Genomic DNA, 17,100 nt, shown 5'->3' on the forward strand with positions numbered 1-17,100 from the left:
CCATCTTCAAGTCTGTATACAGGCTCTTTCTCATGCCTTCTTATCTAAGCTTCTTAAAATACATTCCACCAGAAATTACTTTATTTTTAGTTTGTATATATTTCTATATATGTGCAATTGTCCTTGCCTACAGAATGTAAGCTCCTTGAGAGAAGGGGCTGTTGCATTTTAGTCATTCTCTAGCACACCATAAGAACACAGTAGGTGGTACATAGATTCATGTTGATTGATATGGAATCATGAAGTCATAGACTGAGAGCTGGAAAGTGACCTCAGAGGTCAACTAAACCAACATTCTCATATTTATTCATTTACAAATGGGGAAACTGGGTCTGAAGGAATTGTCTGATTTGCCCAATGTCAGACATTTAGTGGATGGTATATTTAATCATATATTCTTTTAAAAATAGTTTGAGTTTATAGTTAAACATAGATCCCTCCCTACATTGATTTAATTGGGTTCAAACTTAAAATTATTTGTAAAAATAAAAGAAAACAGGGGAGCAGCTAGGTGGTGCAGTGAGTAAAGCTCTGGCCCCAGAGTCAGGAGGACCAGAGTTCGGTTCCAGCCTCAGACACTTAACACACACACACATAAAAACTAGCCATGTAACCCTGGGCAAGTTACTTAACCCGAATTGCCCTCCAAAAGGCAAAAGAAAGAAAACTAGTTATTCATTGGCTCTTTTAATTTTTCAAATATAGCCAGTTTTGTGCTTTGCCAACAGTTCTTTAGGTGTAGACCCCTTCTAGGTGATTCTAAGTAATCCAAGTTTCCCACAAACACTTTTGCTTAAGAAGTGGCCATTGAAGAACTAGGAGCAAGCTGGAATATTGTCTGCAATACAAACTGACTGGACTAACAAAAGAGATTCCTGATGTGGGGTGATGCCAGTGGTTTGTTGTTGTTTAAGGATTTTTGAGAAGACTGAATTTCCCTGAAAACATGGAAGCTGTAAAGCTATCAAAGAGCTAACAGAGCCCAAACCTTACACAAAAACAAAAAAATCCAAATGCAAAATAACTTTAGCATTATGAGAAATGTGCCTGAAACTATAATCTAAAAATACAATTAAAAAAATCTCTAATCCATAACAGAAATGGGAATATTAGAGCATAACAGAACTACCAAAGAGCACAAGAATCCAGAAAGAACCCCCCTAAGATGCTTGTTTGATGGCGTAACATGAATAAACAATAAAAAAACTGAACATGAAATTGATTCAATTTATATTCTTGGGGCAGGGACAAAAGTGGCCAATCACAAGATCTAAATAAAACAACATGTAAATAGGAGAGCTTGGCTCACCCTCCCCAATTCCCATTTTTCTTGATTCTTTTGTTTCTATCATTAGTTTAATGTTGAGGACCATCTGTTTCTATTTACTGTAACAGCAAAATGAGCTCACTAATTACCTTTAATCATACTTATCTGAAATGCATTTTATCTCTATCTCCATAGATGGACTATGGACACAATTGAGCAGTGTTAGAGGTCTGGGCTAGGAATGCACTGGAAATAGAAGCTTCTCTTTGCTCTACGCCTGACACTGCAGGCAGTTGGGATGGGGCCTCTACTCGCATTGGAAGGCAGGCCAGCAGTGAGCACCACGGCACACTCCCAGACCCCCGTGTCACAGAGGAGGGCTTCTCTGGTGTTTGGGCTGCTCTGAACCAAAGCCAGAATTCTCCTTGCTATAACAGGAGAACAGACTTCATCTGGATGCTTTGAGGACCCACCCAGACTCTCGTTCAGCTAAGGTAGCTCAGTAGAGAAACAAACAGCTTCTTGGGGGCAGATCATGCGTATGGGTTATGTTTGCTTTGTTTGGAACTTAAATCCTAACCCTGACACTTACGGCCCGTAGGACTTTGAGTAGGTCACTTAATCCTTCTGAGCTCATTTTCCTCATATGAAACAGGGTGGGAGAGGTGGCTGGGGAATTGGACTAGATGGTTTCCAAGGAGCCTTGGGACTCTAGATGTATCAGCCTAGTGTAGATGTACCTTAGAGAAGCTAGGTGGTGCCATAGTGGATACAGTAACGGGCCTGAGTCAGGAAGACTCATCTTCATGAGTTCAAATCTGACCTCAGACACTTCCTAAGCTGTGTGACCCTGGACAAGTCACTAAATCCTGTTTGCCTATTTTCTCATATGTAAAATGAACTAGAGAAGAAAAAGAAAGACCACTCCAAGAAAACACCAGATGGGGGCATTAAGAGTCAGACATGACTAACAGTCAACTGAAATAAAAACCTATTCCTCAGAAATATTCTTCTTCTTTGCTTTTCAAATATCAATGATGAGGGGCAACTAGGTGACACAGTGAATAGAGCACTGGCCCTGGAGTCAGGAGGATCTGTGTTCAAATCTTGCCTCAGATACATAACACTTACTAGCCGTGTGACCTTAATCAAGTCACTTAACCTCAATTTCCCTGCCTTCCCCCCGCCAAAAAAAAGGCCAAAAAATATATTAAAGATGATTTGCAGTTGATTCTGGGATAGCAAATTGGAAGAGTGGAGGAACCCTTCTCCCACACCTAAACTCTTAGAGTAGCAAGTTTGTGTTCTGCATCCCTCATCAAATCTGGGGTAGGACCACCTCTCTTGTTTAGTCTGTGAGTGTGTGCGTGTGTGTGTGTGTATTTCCTTCTGAACAACAATGTCAGGGTAGATGACCTGTGAGTTTCAGAAAGTCATGGGGTTCTGAAAGGCCAACAAGGCGGCGACTGCTATGTCCAGTAGAGTGGTAATGGTTGGAACAGCAATAGCAGTAAAGGGCATCCGCCAAGGGATGAGTCAACATCACTCAACAGGATGGTCACATTTCTTTGATTGGGCTATGCCCAGCAGAGGAGAAAGGTGAAATGGATCAAAAGCAAACTTTGACAGGCTGCTCACATCCTAACAAAACTGGATGGCTAACCTCCCAACTGATTGTACTTGTGATGGGAGGCTACTGGATTCTGTTCCAATTCTTCTTGGATTCCTTAGGGTTTAGCATTTCCTTTGCTAGGCATCCATGAATGCCCTGTTCCATCCTTCATTCAGATTTGTACATTGGATATTTCCTTTTAAACTGCATCCCTTTTGGGGGGATCCCTAGAAGAGAGCCTAAAGTAACTTCACTGTAGTTAGCAACATTACTCTGAGGAAAGTAGAGATGGAAGTGTGGAGTCAGGAAAGTGGGGTATCAGTCCCACCTAGTGAGCACCCCAGCGCAATGAACACAGTGTGCCACTATGTGGCCAGGTACAGAGGACAGAGGAGTGGGCACCCTGAGTCCCTGTGAGTCCCAGCAGTGGGTGCCTCTGACCTTTCTACTCGACCATGGTCCTTAGATCCTGTGACTTTCTGACTCCCAAGTCTTGTGCTCTAGCCATTACACCACACTGCTCTGTAGGCACTAGATGGATGCTCCATAAATATTTGGTGGTCAATGATTGAATGGATATTTCCTAGCAAAGACACATAAAATTAATCCCAATTAGAGAGAAACACGCAATTTGGAACTGCCTGTTTACTTAGCTGTAGGAATAAATATCCAATTATGCAAGGAAGCTGGAGACATGCATTTCATGTCAATTATCATTAACCTTTCCCAGACAGCTGAAATGCCGCCTTTTAATGGAGCCCGAATGCTATCAGCCGTTCACATGGGGTGGAGCCTGGGGATTTGCTTCATCCCTGACTCTCAGTTCCTCTTAAACAAACAAACAGTAAGAGCCAACATCAGTCCACTTCCTTCCCCTAGAGAGAGAACCAACATGGAAGGCAAGACCCTCCGCAGAGTGACCCAGTGGACAGAGACATTCTTGCCTCGTGAGTCAGGTCCAGCCCCTTGATACTTAATACCTTATCGTCCTGTTGAAAGGGAAGGATTTGTCAGATCACTTTCCAAGGCATGAACAGAAGGAGCATGTAGGTTCCCCAAATAGCGTACACCACTCTGGAAAGCCCTGGCCATTAGGCGGATCTGTACAGTGGCAGCTCTCTGACTAAGCTCATCTTTTTTTTCTAGCTGGACAGGTTTTTATTTTTTTGTGAACAGAGTGCTTTTGATGTCTGTTGAATATTTCTGTAGCTACTAGTATTATTTCTCTATCACTTGTTTGCTTATTTCTTTGTTTCTCTATCCATCTATCTACTTTGCAGGAGTAAGGTCTGGATCTCAAGAACTCCTGGCATGGGAACACCTTCCTCTGGTACAGTAGCATAGATTAGCAACTGATATGTAACTTGTAATTGTAGAGAATCACTTGGTGTCTGTGGTCACAATAACCAATGCATGTCCATGGCAGAATTTGAACCTGCATCTTCCCTGTCTCCAGTATTCTGTCCCTTGTCCACCAATGGCTGTTCTGTTGCTCAATATTGCTTGACCAGCTAACATTTATTTTTGGAGGCAAAATTCCATCCCTTTGGAGATGGAATTTGTTAATTTATTATTATTATTAATAATTTGTTAATTTATTTCATTTTTCTGTCTAGACCAAAGAAAATGTAGGATGGGTGAGCTTTGATGGACCTTCAGGGAAAAGTCATCAGGACAAGTCAGAGGCTTGCCCGTAGTGGGAGAGCTCTTTCTGCCTTTTCTGGCTGCCTCTCACCTGGCCAAGCAGCCCTCACATTGAAGCTCTGGTCTTTGAGGTGCAGAGAAGACAGTGATCTCCACTTCATAGCAGGGAGCTATGCACCTGCTGTTTCATGAGGGACTGCTCCTGCAGAAAAGGAATTTTACTTCTGAGAGATCCTGGTGTTTTTCCTCAAAGGTTTCACATTTATTTGGGCCTGAAAAACCCCGTTTTTATCTCTACTATAATCCCATTGGAGGCTCAAATCTTCCCTAGATCTAGGGAGGTGAGAATCAAGTTGGGGAAAAAGGGAAAGATTACAGAAGTCTTCTCTATACAAACATCTCTCATCGATTGTACAGGAGGCAAACTTTACTCCCCCGCCGTCATCTATAAAACGAAATGAATGGATAGAAATGGCTATATCATGCTGCCAAACTGTAAATAGGCCTGAATGACTTGCTGCAGCATTATTATATAACTCAAGTATTGTGGATTTTATGCTAGCCATAAAACATCATTTAAGTTTTGCCAAGAAAATGGACCCTATTAGCTATTGGTCCATTTAGACCAATATCATTTTTGTATTTGTATCCCCAGGGCCTGGAGCAATGATTTTCATGAGAAATCTGATTTAATTGGGGTAGAGGACTCCCTCAACCAATGCAAATTGGGACATGCTCAGCCCTTTATCTTCTTAGAGAGTTGCTTGAAACAACCATGAGGGTGAGTGACTTTGCCAGGGTCACACAGTCACCATCTATCATATAGGGCTTGAACCCATTTCTCCTTGACTCTTAAGTCAGCTCTCATCCCATTCTGCTGCAAGGCCTTTAACTTGTGGAACTAAATGGAAAGTAAATCCTACATGGAGTTTCATGAAGGAAAAATCTTCCCACAAAATATATTTTAAGTTTTTCAAGTACTAAAATCCCTCTACTTTTGTATCCAAGGAACCCAAGCAAGTCACAGTCATCCTTGAGAATCCCATGTAGGCTTCAATTAGATTACACCTACAGAGGCAGCAGTGAGTAGAGTGCCAGCCCTGGCACCAGAAGAACCTGGGTTCAAATCTAGCCTCAGACACTTAACACAAAAACTAGGCATGTGACCTTGGGCAATTTACTTAACTCCAATTGCCGTGCAAAAGTAAAATAAAATAAAATAGATTACACCTAAGGTAGAAAGTGGGATCCCTAACTAGGCTTGTTTGAAATAGCCAAACAAATGAAAGGAACCTAGGCCCCTATTCCTCGAATGGAAGGTGAGATGCCAAGAAAAGGGGGCAGGTAGCAGCAATGACCATCACAGCCAAGTCTAACAACTCTGCAGTAAGGTCAATGAGACAAGTGGGCCCTAGGGTGGGTCATTCATGACTGATTCATTCACTGTGCCGATGAATCCAGGATAAGAGCATATCACCCATGATGTAAAGGATGCTGGGAACAGTCTTCTGGTGGTACAAGCTATGGTCCTCATTTGCTCCCTTATGGCCAAGAGAAGCCCTGACAAAATGTCAACAGGAATGAAGCCTCCCTTGACCCTGACCTTATCAAGCCAAAAGAGTATAATAGTAAAAAACAAATAAAGGCTGACTGCCCAAGTTTCCAAGTCTACCTACCCTAGCTTCCTTCACCAGACTGAATGATGAGGTCTCTTTATATGTCCTTTCCAATAGCTAGTATGTCCTTGACTTTGATAAATTATTACAGGGGTAACGTTACTCCCCTCTCTGGCATAAGCTCCAAGTCATTGGCACAACTTCTCATTCTGTGTAAAACATATCTTTTTGTTTTCCAAAAGTTTTTAACAGATGTGGAAGGCTTCTTCTTATCACTTTTGTTTCCCAGAAAAAATCAAGGAAATTAGAATATCTAGTATTCCATTAATTATGACAGCTAGCATTTAAATAACACTTAGGGAATGCAATGTGCTTTACAAATATTATCTCGCAACAATCTTGGAAGATAGGTGCCATTATTATCCCATTTCACAGCTGAGGAAAGAGATAAACAGAAGCTAGGTGACTTACCCAGGGTCACATAGCTAGTAAATATCTGAGGCAGGATATGAATTCAAGTCTTCCTGCGTCACTTCAATCACTATAACTACCTATCTCTCTGTTCTATAGGCATTCTACTCTAGTAGAATGTAAGTTCCTGAGGGCAGGGCCTGTATTTCCTTCAGTTTACATATCCCTTAATATAAAGTCATATGCCCATGTCAAGAATGTTTCAGGGTGGGGCAGCCAAGTAGCACAGTGAGTAAGAGCACCAGCCCCAGAGTCAGGATGACCTGGGATCGAATCCTGGCTCAGATACTTAATACCACACCCAGAAATAACTGGCCGTGTAACCTTGAGCAAGTTACTTAATTCCAATTGCTTAAAAAAAAAAGGTTTCAGGAGTGGCTAGGTGATGCAGTGAATAGTGCACCACCCCTGGAGTCAGGAGGACCTGGGTTTGGATCCAGCCTCAGACACTTAACACTCACACAAAAAAATAGCTGTGTGACCTTGGGCAAGTCCCTTAACCCCAACTGCCCTCCAAAAAGCAAAAAAAAAAAATTAAAAAAAGAATGTTTCAAAGACCATTTTATCCCACAGTCTGGGAACTCCCAGCATAAAGGCTCCCTACACCAATGCAGCATCATATCCATCTATGACTTACAGCTTTGTTGTTGTTGTTTTGCCTTCATTTGCATAGAAGACCCAAGACATCAAGGTGATGACTTGACTTGCACATGACTTGGATTTCAGTGAGGCAAAGCTGCACAAAGTCAGCAGCCTCACTGTCTCCTCCACAGTCACCAGAGTCCAGTGGCAAGACAAGCGTCTGTGCCTTGTCCCTACTCACAAAGCTAGTAGCGACCGTCAGAGGTGGGTCCAACACCCTAGCCTCCATCTCACATTGCTTCTCTCCTTCCATATGAGGCATTAATAAATGGGTATTAGTCTGAATGCTTAGACACAGTGTTCATGACATTAAACACACACATTTCCCATGTATTTCCTCACTTGATATAATCTCATAAGGTATGTATCATAGTTTGGATCTTCTCCATGTTACAGAATGGAGAGATTGATGCTCAGAACACTTCACTGCCTTTCCCATGGCTATCTAGCTAGTCAGCATCAGGCTGGTATTTGAAGCTAGCTCTCCTTTGGATCTAAGTTCCATGTTCCCCTGTATTAATTTCTCACTGCCAGTTCATCTTATCTAAACTGTGCAATTGCCATATTGCATTGCATGATCTAGACACCTAGAGCACTATCGCAGGTATTAAACTGACTTTTGGTTAAGTCACCTGACCAATCTCCTTTTCCAAAAACATCAACTGCATTAATGATGTCTTTTCCTCATCTTCTTACAGGCAAGCCTTCACCATTGGTATCCCACAGTCTACTTTCACACAATGGACCTTTGACTCTGTATTGTTTTCTTTTCCAACCTGTAATTTTATCAGCACCAATGAGGCACTCATACTGCCAATGGAAGCTGGAAGTGTCTCTGCCACCTAGAGTCTCTGATTGTTGCCCAGGAACATTGCGATGTTAGTGAATTATCCAGGGTGTCATCGCCACGATGTGTGGGAAAGGGAATGGAAACCTGGGTCTTGTAACTCTGAGGCTGAAGCTGAGCCAACTACACCATACTAAGTGAAAAACTTTCTATTCTCCTGAAATCATGGGGAACCGTCGACCATACTCATGCCATCACCAGGAAAAGTTCAGTTAGGAATCGTTGAAAGTACTGTACAATTTCTTAAGTACAATTTAAGCCAAATGCTTCCTTCTAATCAACTCTAGACCTGAATCATTAGTTATGTGCAGTGTCCATCAAAAGAGTACACATTGAAGGATGATTTCCTATCAAGCAGGTGTTATAATCTGACTAATGCTTATTTCTTGTCCACTTTTTTTCTGTTGAATTAGTTAGAATGATATATTTGCATTGCCGTATATATTCACAGAAGAAGCCTTTGTGGTATTAGGCACTATATATATATATATATATATATATATATATATATATATATATATATAAGATCAGTACCAATTAACCAACGAACACTTACCAAGTACCTTCTTTCCATGTGCCAGGAACTATTCTAAGTCCTGAGGATACAATACAAAACTGAAATTGTTTGAGCCCTTGAGGGGATTGCATTCTACTAATTAGCATGATGCCAGCAGTGAGAAGGAGGACTGGGAGAGTCCATGGCTCTGGTGTGAACACCTCTCCTAAATCTGCATGTCCCCATGTTCACATCTTGCTTGATGATGATTCTCAGAAAGTCTTGGAATAATGTTATCTCTTTAGTCATGGCCCATCATTTCTGCTCTGCCATATGATAGTGTAGGTAAAGAGCTGGATTCAAGGTCAGGAAGAAGGGGTTCAATCCCTATTTCAGATATATGTGTATACATTTATACATCTACACATATATGTACGTATATGCATATATGTATGTATGTGTATACATATATATATGTATATGTTGGATTTGTGAAAAGAGCAAGTCACTCACACTCTCAGCGTCCCAGGCATCTATTAAAGACAACATTGGTGAAAGGAGTTTCTTCACTGGAAACTTACTTTTTACACCAATGAAATTCCAGTTTGGGCCTAAGAGCTCTGCTCAGGCCATCACTGGAAGAAAAAAGGGAGGTGCCAAATGGACAGTATACAAAATCTCTTAATGATATCTGGATATTCAAGACCTCTTGCATTTCAGGGAGATGTCTTTTGGCAACAGTGATGCCCCAAGTCTATGATCCATCCTCTTCCACAGCCATGGCCTATGGCAACCCCCATGGAGATGACATTCTTCACAGATGACACAGGCACCAACTCTCTCTGTGTCTTGTGAGTAAGCAAACTCCTTGGGGAAGCAGAGAAAACAAATTCTATAAGAGAATGGATTAACTTAGATACCTGAGACACCCAGGTTGATTATGCTTATGAATCAATTAATCCCAAAGTAGTTATTTAGCACCTACTGTGTGTCAAGGCCCTGTATTAGTCACTGGAGAATAAAAGTATAAATAAATACTTCTTCCTTACCAGTAGTGCATATTCATTCTAATGGCAGAAACAAGAAGTAGATGTGAAAAGATAACCATTATAAATTTTAAAAAGAATTAAAACAAACATATTCAAAGTGGTTAAATGTAAAGTAGTTTAGAAAGGGGGGGACTGATGATTGGAGGAATCAGGAAAGGTTTCATAGAGAAAATAGTCTCATTTTAAAGGAAAGGAGGCACTCTATTCAATAGAGGTAAGAAGGAAGTTGATTCCTTGCATGAAGGAATGCACAAAGGTCCAAAGAATAGAGATGGGTTGTCATGTGTGAGGAACTGAAAGTCAATTTGATGGGATCACAGAGTATAGGATTGTAAAAAAAGCCCAATGAAGTTGGAAAGATAGTGTGAGGCCAATTCACGCAGAGCTTTAAAAGCTAAACAGAGGAATTAATACTATATTTTATCCTGGACACAACAGGGAGTCTCTAGATTCAATTGAGTAGAAGAGTCCAGTCAGATTTTGGCTTTGGCAATTGTATGGAGAATGGATGAGAGTGGGGAGAGACTGGAAACCAAGGGAGCCCCATCCCCTGTACTCCCTGGTGTTCAATCCACTCCATCTACACCTGGATGTAGTGAAGCACTGGCCTCAATCAATGTCTTTCCATCTCCCATCTCCTGCATGCAGGGCCCACACCTGGGGGATGGAATAGCCCCACATGCCTCTGTACTTCTCCAGATCTGTGGCGCATTCTCAGGACAGTCTGGCTGAGCTGGATCTCACATCAAGTTCTATACAAGCTTGTTTTCTCCTCCCCTGATTTACACTGTTTGCTGTGGATTAACCTACTCCCCCAGACTCCCACCTGCTAGGCTGCTAACAAGGAAAGCCTTGAAGGCTGTAATCTGTTGCCCTGAACTGAAGGCTTTCTTAAAATTCAATAAACAGAGTGGAAGCTGATATTTTCCACACCTCTCAGTCAGCTGTGGGGGCAGGAAGATGGACCTGCTTTAGAAAAAAATAGTTTGACTGTTTTCATGTTTTCATTCAATATACTTGTCATGCAGGCAGAAGCCATTCTCACAAAAATTTTATTAAAAAGAGAATGCAGGCATGTGGGTCAGTGGTCATAATACCTTCTGTATCCACTTGTGGTCAGGGTAAAATGCATTTCTGATCTCTTTCATTCTTTTTCTTCCTTTCCCTCTTTAAAATATGTTAAGAATTGGTCCCTGAATATTTTTTAAATTGTATTACCTTCCATTGGATTTCTGCTGTTTATCTTTGAGAGCCCACCATGGTATACTGAGTAGAGAACTGACTTCAGAGTCAGGAAGACCTGAATTCATGTCCATTCTCTGCAAGAGATTATATTCCAAACAACTCCCTAACACTCTAAGTTGCAAAAAAATAAGTCAATGTGTACTGGTGGTATCACTTTTTCATGATTATTATCTTACAGGTAAATTCAAAATAAAAACTGATAAGACTTAGCTGATCTCATTACATTCATCTTAAAGTCCCTTTGTAAATCTAATTCTCAATTCATTGAAGAGTCAATTGTTAGAGATAATATATTGTAGTTCTGCTTTTACTGCTAGGGTAGTAGAATGTGGCAGGATCTGTATCATTTGACATCTGTTTGTTGTCCACTCTCTTGTTTCATTTACAAACTGTCTCAGGATAATCTACTTAGCAAAAAAAATTAAGCACTAAATAAGGTAGTTTTCTACCCCTCAGATCCTGGGCTGATTGGTGAGCATTTTTTATTATCTTGCCCAGGTGATGCCTCTCATGATAATTGCTGGACATTTCCATGCCATGGCTAGAATGAGGACCCTTCTCCATACTTTCCAACTTATCTCAGAGAACAGTAATCAAATTAAAATTACCATTCAAAGCAATTGCAAGTCAGTCAACTGTGCTGTTACTCTAATCACCAATCGCTTTGATCTCCCTCTTCAGGAGACTTCTTCCTGGACACCATTCTCTTCTATTCATTGTCTTTCTCTATTACACAATAAGCTCCTTGAGTTGAATATCTCCAATTTATCCTTTATAGTTCTTGTTTGTGTTTAGTTTGTGGCATGCTGTCTCCCTTTTTAACTTGTTTTTCCTTCTTTTTGTTCTCAGCTCTCAGCATGGTGTCTGGCACGTAAAATCTTTATTGCTAACATGCTTGTTTGCCTTCTAGTAACTCTCAGCTTTCATATTTGTCTGCCTAGTACTTAGCCCAGCATTTGGTAAGTTCATGATAAATGTTTTTTTCATTTATTCCTTCATTATTTCTGGCCTTCTTTTATCCTTTCTGTAGTCACATTCAGTGATCTCTTCTGACCCCATGTGTTAGTATCATTTCTTTACACATGATTCACATTTAAATATCTAGTCTTAGTTCCCATATAAGTACAGATTTAGTTCTGGAAGAGGCTTTAGAGATCACCCAGTCCAGCTCTGTCTTACTTGGCCCACTTTTGTTCAGTTAGTTTCATTCCCTGCTCTGCATCTCTGAAACAAAGAAATGGCAACAACAAAGTCGATATCTTCCCTTTTATCCATTTCCTATTTTCACAATTTTTAGCTTCTTCATTATTTAAATTACTGTCATTACTTTCAGGACCTTCTCCATGCTTTTTTTTTTAAAGCAATTGGGGTTAAGTAACTTGCTCAAGGTTACATGGCCAGTTATTTCTGGGTGTGGTGGTGAGTATCTGAGCCTGGATTTGATCCAGGTCATCCCGACACTGGAGCCAGTGCTCTTACTCGCTGAGCCACCTGGCCACCCCTAAGCAATTGCGGTTAAGTAACTTGCTCAAGGTTACATGGCCAGGTGTTTCTGGGTGGGTGCTAAGTGTCTGAGCCCGGGATTCGATCTCCAGGTCTTCTCAACACTGGAGCCGGTGCTCTTACTCGCTGTGCTACCTGGCCGCCCCTCTAGCTCCATGTTAACTGCTGAGTGTTCAGCTTTGAAAAGAATGAAACTTCAGACTATTTATATCTTCTTAAATTTAGAAGAAGAGTATGATTGGAATTAAGATTCAATGAACATTAACATAAAACAAATAATTATGCCAGGAGGGTACCATGGATTCTTCTAAGTACACGAATCAAAAGGGTTGAAGTAGAAGTGAGACGTCGGGGAGAGTGGAAATTAAAATCAGAGAGTCATCCCTGAGGCAGAAGGCAGTATAAAGGGAGTGCCAACATGCTGCCTGTCTTCTGCTTTATGGGCTCTGGATGTATTCTTTCCTCTCCTTTACCTTAACATGATGGTAGGATCCTGACTCAGATCTCCTGTGCCCCTCCCTCCTGATTCAACCATGTGGTTTCTTTACATTTTTCATTTCATTTGTTAATATGGCTAGAAAAAATGGATGGTTTGTCCCTTTAATAGTGCATCAAAATTATCCCTGAGCAGAGACTGAACATTTCTATTGTCAATTAATGCTATTAATTAGCACCCATTAGTTTAGCACCATTTCCCCAATCCTGTTTCTGTCACTGTGTAATTCAATTCAATTCCAACCAATTCATCAAGCATTTACTGAGGTCCTACTATGTGTGAGACATTATGCTAGGGGCTAGGGAGAAAAGAAAATCATAGCTTTCCTCCAGAAAGATACAATTATACAATTCAATGGAGCCCTATGAGTGAGAATAATTATACGTTGTTACTATTATTTTTTTGTGGATTGTCATGCCTGAAAAATGAACAGATTAGGGTTGTCCATTCAAATAATCAGAGTTAATCAGCTTGGGAAAAGAAGGAAGAAAAGCAGATTGTAAATCTCTGGGTCTGGTTCCCAGAGAAGACTGGGAAGGTGATTTACAAAGTAGGTAATGAGTTTAGGAGCAAGTAGGATTAGACCAGCATGTTATACCATATACCACGGTAAGTTCCGAATGCATAGGAGACATAAGCATGACTTACATGACAAGGCCCACATGTGCATATGCACATACATATACAAACACATGAGATTAGAAGAGGAGGCATATACATAGTCAATATTGCAATGGGCTTGGAATCAGTATGATCAGAATCCGAGTCCTTCTTAGGACATATTAGCTGTATGGTTCTGAACAAATCAGTTAAGATCTCAGTCTAAATTGTAAATGTGTAAAATTTGTAAAACATTTAACATGTAAAATTACTGTACTAATAGCAAATTCTCCACAAGGTTGTTGTGAGGAACATTTCAGATAAGACAATCAAGTATTTGCAAACCTTAAAGCATTATTTAAATGTTAGTTGCCATTATAATCATAATTATAATTTCAGATTTTTGGTTGGGGAAAAATAAATAATCAAATAAAGAAAAAAAAAGAGTTGACAAAAAAATTAAAAATCAATTTAGATTTGACAAAATTAAACAAATTTTACATAAACAAAGTCAATGTCACCAGATTAAGAAGAAAAAAAAAACTAGCAGGGTAAAAATTATTTCAGGTTTTTGTTTGGTTTTGTATACTTTAAAAATTATATTTTATTGAAAACTTTATTGGATATCAACTCACTCACTTAAGTTCATTTAGGCACAATTTTTAGTTAAATTAATTTCAAAGATTAAAAGATCATGGTTTTGTTTCTTTAATTCTTCCTGTCTTTCCTCCTCCTCCTCTTCTTCTCTCTCTCTCTCTCTCTCTCTCTCATCTGGTACTGTCCACCAATCCTTAAATCTCTAGAGATCCATAAGCACAACAATGTTAACTTTTGTTGAAGCACAGAGATTCCAGAGAAATGTCTGGAGGAAGGAAGAGATTCATTGAAGACTCTACTGAGCCAACAGCAAATGTCTCACAAACCCGGAGTAGCTTATTCACTGGGTTTCAAATCCCTGGTAGGAACAGTCCTTGTCATTTTAATTAGGGAACAGCCATGGGTCACTGGTTTCTGATGCTGGCTCTGGGTGCCTTAACTATTTTATGAGTGAAAGCTGAGCACTCAGCATCACAGTAGTTAGGTGGAGAGACAGTTATGAGAAACATACCACAAAAGGTCAATTGAACTGGAAAAGAAAATCTTGGCCTGGGGAGGAGGCGCAGGCAGAGGGGAGGGGTGGGGCATCACTGTATCCTTGCTGGGGTATCTCAAGAGCACAAGTTGTTATTTCAATGTTGGGGTAGCAGGACCTGGCACCCAGCTAATCACCATAAATGCTGCACAAATGATCTATGAACAAGCAAATGCCCCAGCAAAGCTGTGCCATTGCTGGCTAAGTCCTAGCTCTGGCTGTCCCAATATCACAGACACTGCTGCCTCTCATCCTGCCTCCTAGATAGGCATTCCACTTTCTGACCTAGTCGAGTGAATAAATCAACAGAATGTAGAAACCAGGCAGGATTAGGAAGGTGGTTTTATTTTGGTGCCTTGGACTTCAAGCAGATTAAATAATCAAAAAGCCCAGTCTGTCAGGTCATGGCTTGAATGCTACAGCTGTTCCCCAAGGTTTGACAGACACTCTTTATATGTGCCCTGTTGAGTGAATGAGAGAGTCAGAGGAGCTCACAGTGAGGCAGACAATTGAAAGAGAGACAGACAGAGACAGAGACAGAGACAGAGACAGAGAGACAAAGACAGAGACAGTGAAAGAGAGAAGGGCACAATAAGATATCCTGCTGGAGGCCAGATGGAGACCTTAGGAAGAATTGTTTCAATGAACAGTTTGCAGGAAGCTACCATTATGCCTTCCTCTAAGAGCAAGGAAAGCAAAGCAAAGGTAGATTAGGAGAAGGAAAGGGGTCAAAAAAGAGGCAGCTTTCTGATGTGATTTTGGCTTATTCCTTTTCCATTGATTAAACTGGATGAAATATCACAAGCCAAACTTCCAAGGACCAGCCATGAAAGGTGAGATTTTAATTCATCATCTCATAGAAAATTTCCTGTATCTTGTGGATAGTTTGGGCATCTTGTGGATAGTTTGGGTAAATTGGGGAGCTACTTGTAAGAGCCATCTTTTAAATAGATCTTTCTGGTCACTAAACTCAAGGAGATGCAGAATGCCTTTTAGCCTCAGACTCCTGGGAAGGAAAAAAATAGTTCAAACCAGAGATATCTAATTGGTCTGCCATGGGCCATTTTTTTTAAATGGGGAGCTAGGAGGTGGTGTTCCCATGTGTTGTGTGTTGCTTTTTTTTTCTCTTTTTGTCTTCAGGATAAGAGTTAGGAAGAGATGTCTAAACTGAACATGATCACAGAAAGACAAGCCTTTCATTAATAGATTAGTGTACTCTGTTGAAAGCATATTCTCTAGTTTAAGGTCTGATTTCCTGTTGCAAATTAATGTTTGAGCTCCACAGTCAACACTCAGGGCGCCCTGTAATTTCCAAGGCTCTTAAAAGAGAGATTGACGGAGAGATCTTTGTCTTTGAAACAGGTCACTTAGCTTATTTACAGAATCACAGAGACAACTTGAGGTGAATGCTTTGGAGCAGGGTGGGGTGGCAGGGGGGTGTTGAATGTTCAAAGGCCATTCAGCCAAAATATATCAAGTGGGATCTTCCTGCCAGGAATTGCTCCATGTCTTCATTATCTCACTATGTGCACATTAGACAGGATTATTAAAAAAGAGGGAGAAAAAAAAGAAAAAGAAATAGCTCTAAGCGTATTGAATAGAAACATGGTATTATTCCCTGAGTCAAAGGCAAAGGAAACATTGTCAAGAGCTTTGCTTGCAAGCAGATATTATTTTTAAGCTTCCAACACAGCAACACTGGCTAGTGAATCCCTGGAGGGGAATAACTGTTCGATGTCACAACATTTGACATTGTTAGAAACTTGGGTCCTTGGGAAAGAAGAGGGCACAGAATGGACCGATAGCTGGAAATTGAAAGAATTTTTAATTATCCTATGAAGGAATGAAGTCTTTGATGAGTTCTTTTCAGAAAACTGAATCCATCTCCAACTCCTCTGATCTCAGACAGTTCTACAAAATAAAGTTCAGGGCTTTGGTGAAAAATAGTTTGAGATCCGAAGACAGATTCTCAGTTTCAAGGTTGTGCATTGAATATTGGCATCGCTTAGAATACTAAAGGAATGAAGAGGAATACAATATAATGACCAATAAGAGAGATAAGACATGTACATTCTATTATTTTTTTTTCTTTTTGGAGAGGAGAGTGGCTATGTTTTGAGAATACAGCATATGCAGTCGGATATTATCACTGGGTTCATTTGCTTACTAGTCTTACCTTTGTTATAAAGAAAGGTTTACTAGATGCTGGAGTTGGAGGGTGGGTGGATTTGGAAATGATTATGATTAAAAAAAACACATCAGTAAAAATTTTAAAAGAAAAAAAGATTGAAGGAAGCAGCTTTGAGGTTTGGGTAAGTGACAGCGAAAGAAAGAAAGAAAGAAAGAAAGAAAGAAAGAAAGAAAGAAAGAAAGAAAGAAAGAAAGAAAGAAAGAAAGAAAGAAAGAAAGAAAGAAAGAAAGAAAGAAAGAAAGAAGAAAGAAAGATCTAAACTTTGGGTCCATCCTTTCTCTCTGTCTGG

General features: G+C 40.3%; 2 protein-coding genes across 2 annotated transcripts in view; one reads left to right on the forward strand and one right to left on the reverse strand.

Annotated features, from left to right (window-relative positions):
* CACNA2D3 (calcium voltage-gated channel auxiliary subunit alpha2delta 3) overlaps nucleotides 1-17,100 on the reverse strand; it is a 1,089,703-nt gene that overhangs the window by 139,694 nt on the left and 932,909 nt on the right. The gene's annotated exons all lie outside the window — the stretch shown is intronic.
* The window catches only part of LRTM1 (leucine rich repeats and transmembrane domains 1), a 10,114-nt gene continuing 8,408 nt past the window's right edge, over nucleotides 15,395-17,100 (forward strand). Inside the window, exon 1 of the mRNA XM_069084368.1 lies at nucleotides 15,395-15,453. Within this exon, the coding sequence (XP_068940469.1) occupies nucleotides 15,411-15,453 (43 nt within the window). The 5' untranslated portion in view covers nucleotides 15,395-15,410. The remainder of the gene's footprint in view (nucleotides 15,454-17,100) is intronic.

This window comes from Petaurus breviceps, unplaced genomic scaffold, assembly GCF_028583685.1.
Source record: "Petaurus breviceps papuanus isolate PSGF00001 unplaced genomic scaffold, PetGlider_PUasm1.0 174, whole genome shotgun sequence".
Taxonomy (NCBI): Eukaryota; Metazoa; Chordata; class Mammalia; order Diprotodontia; family Petauridae; genus Petaurus; species Petaurus breviceps.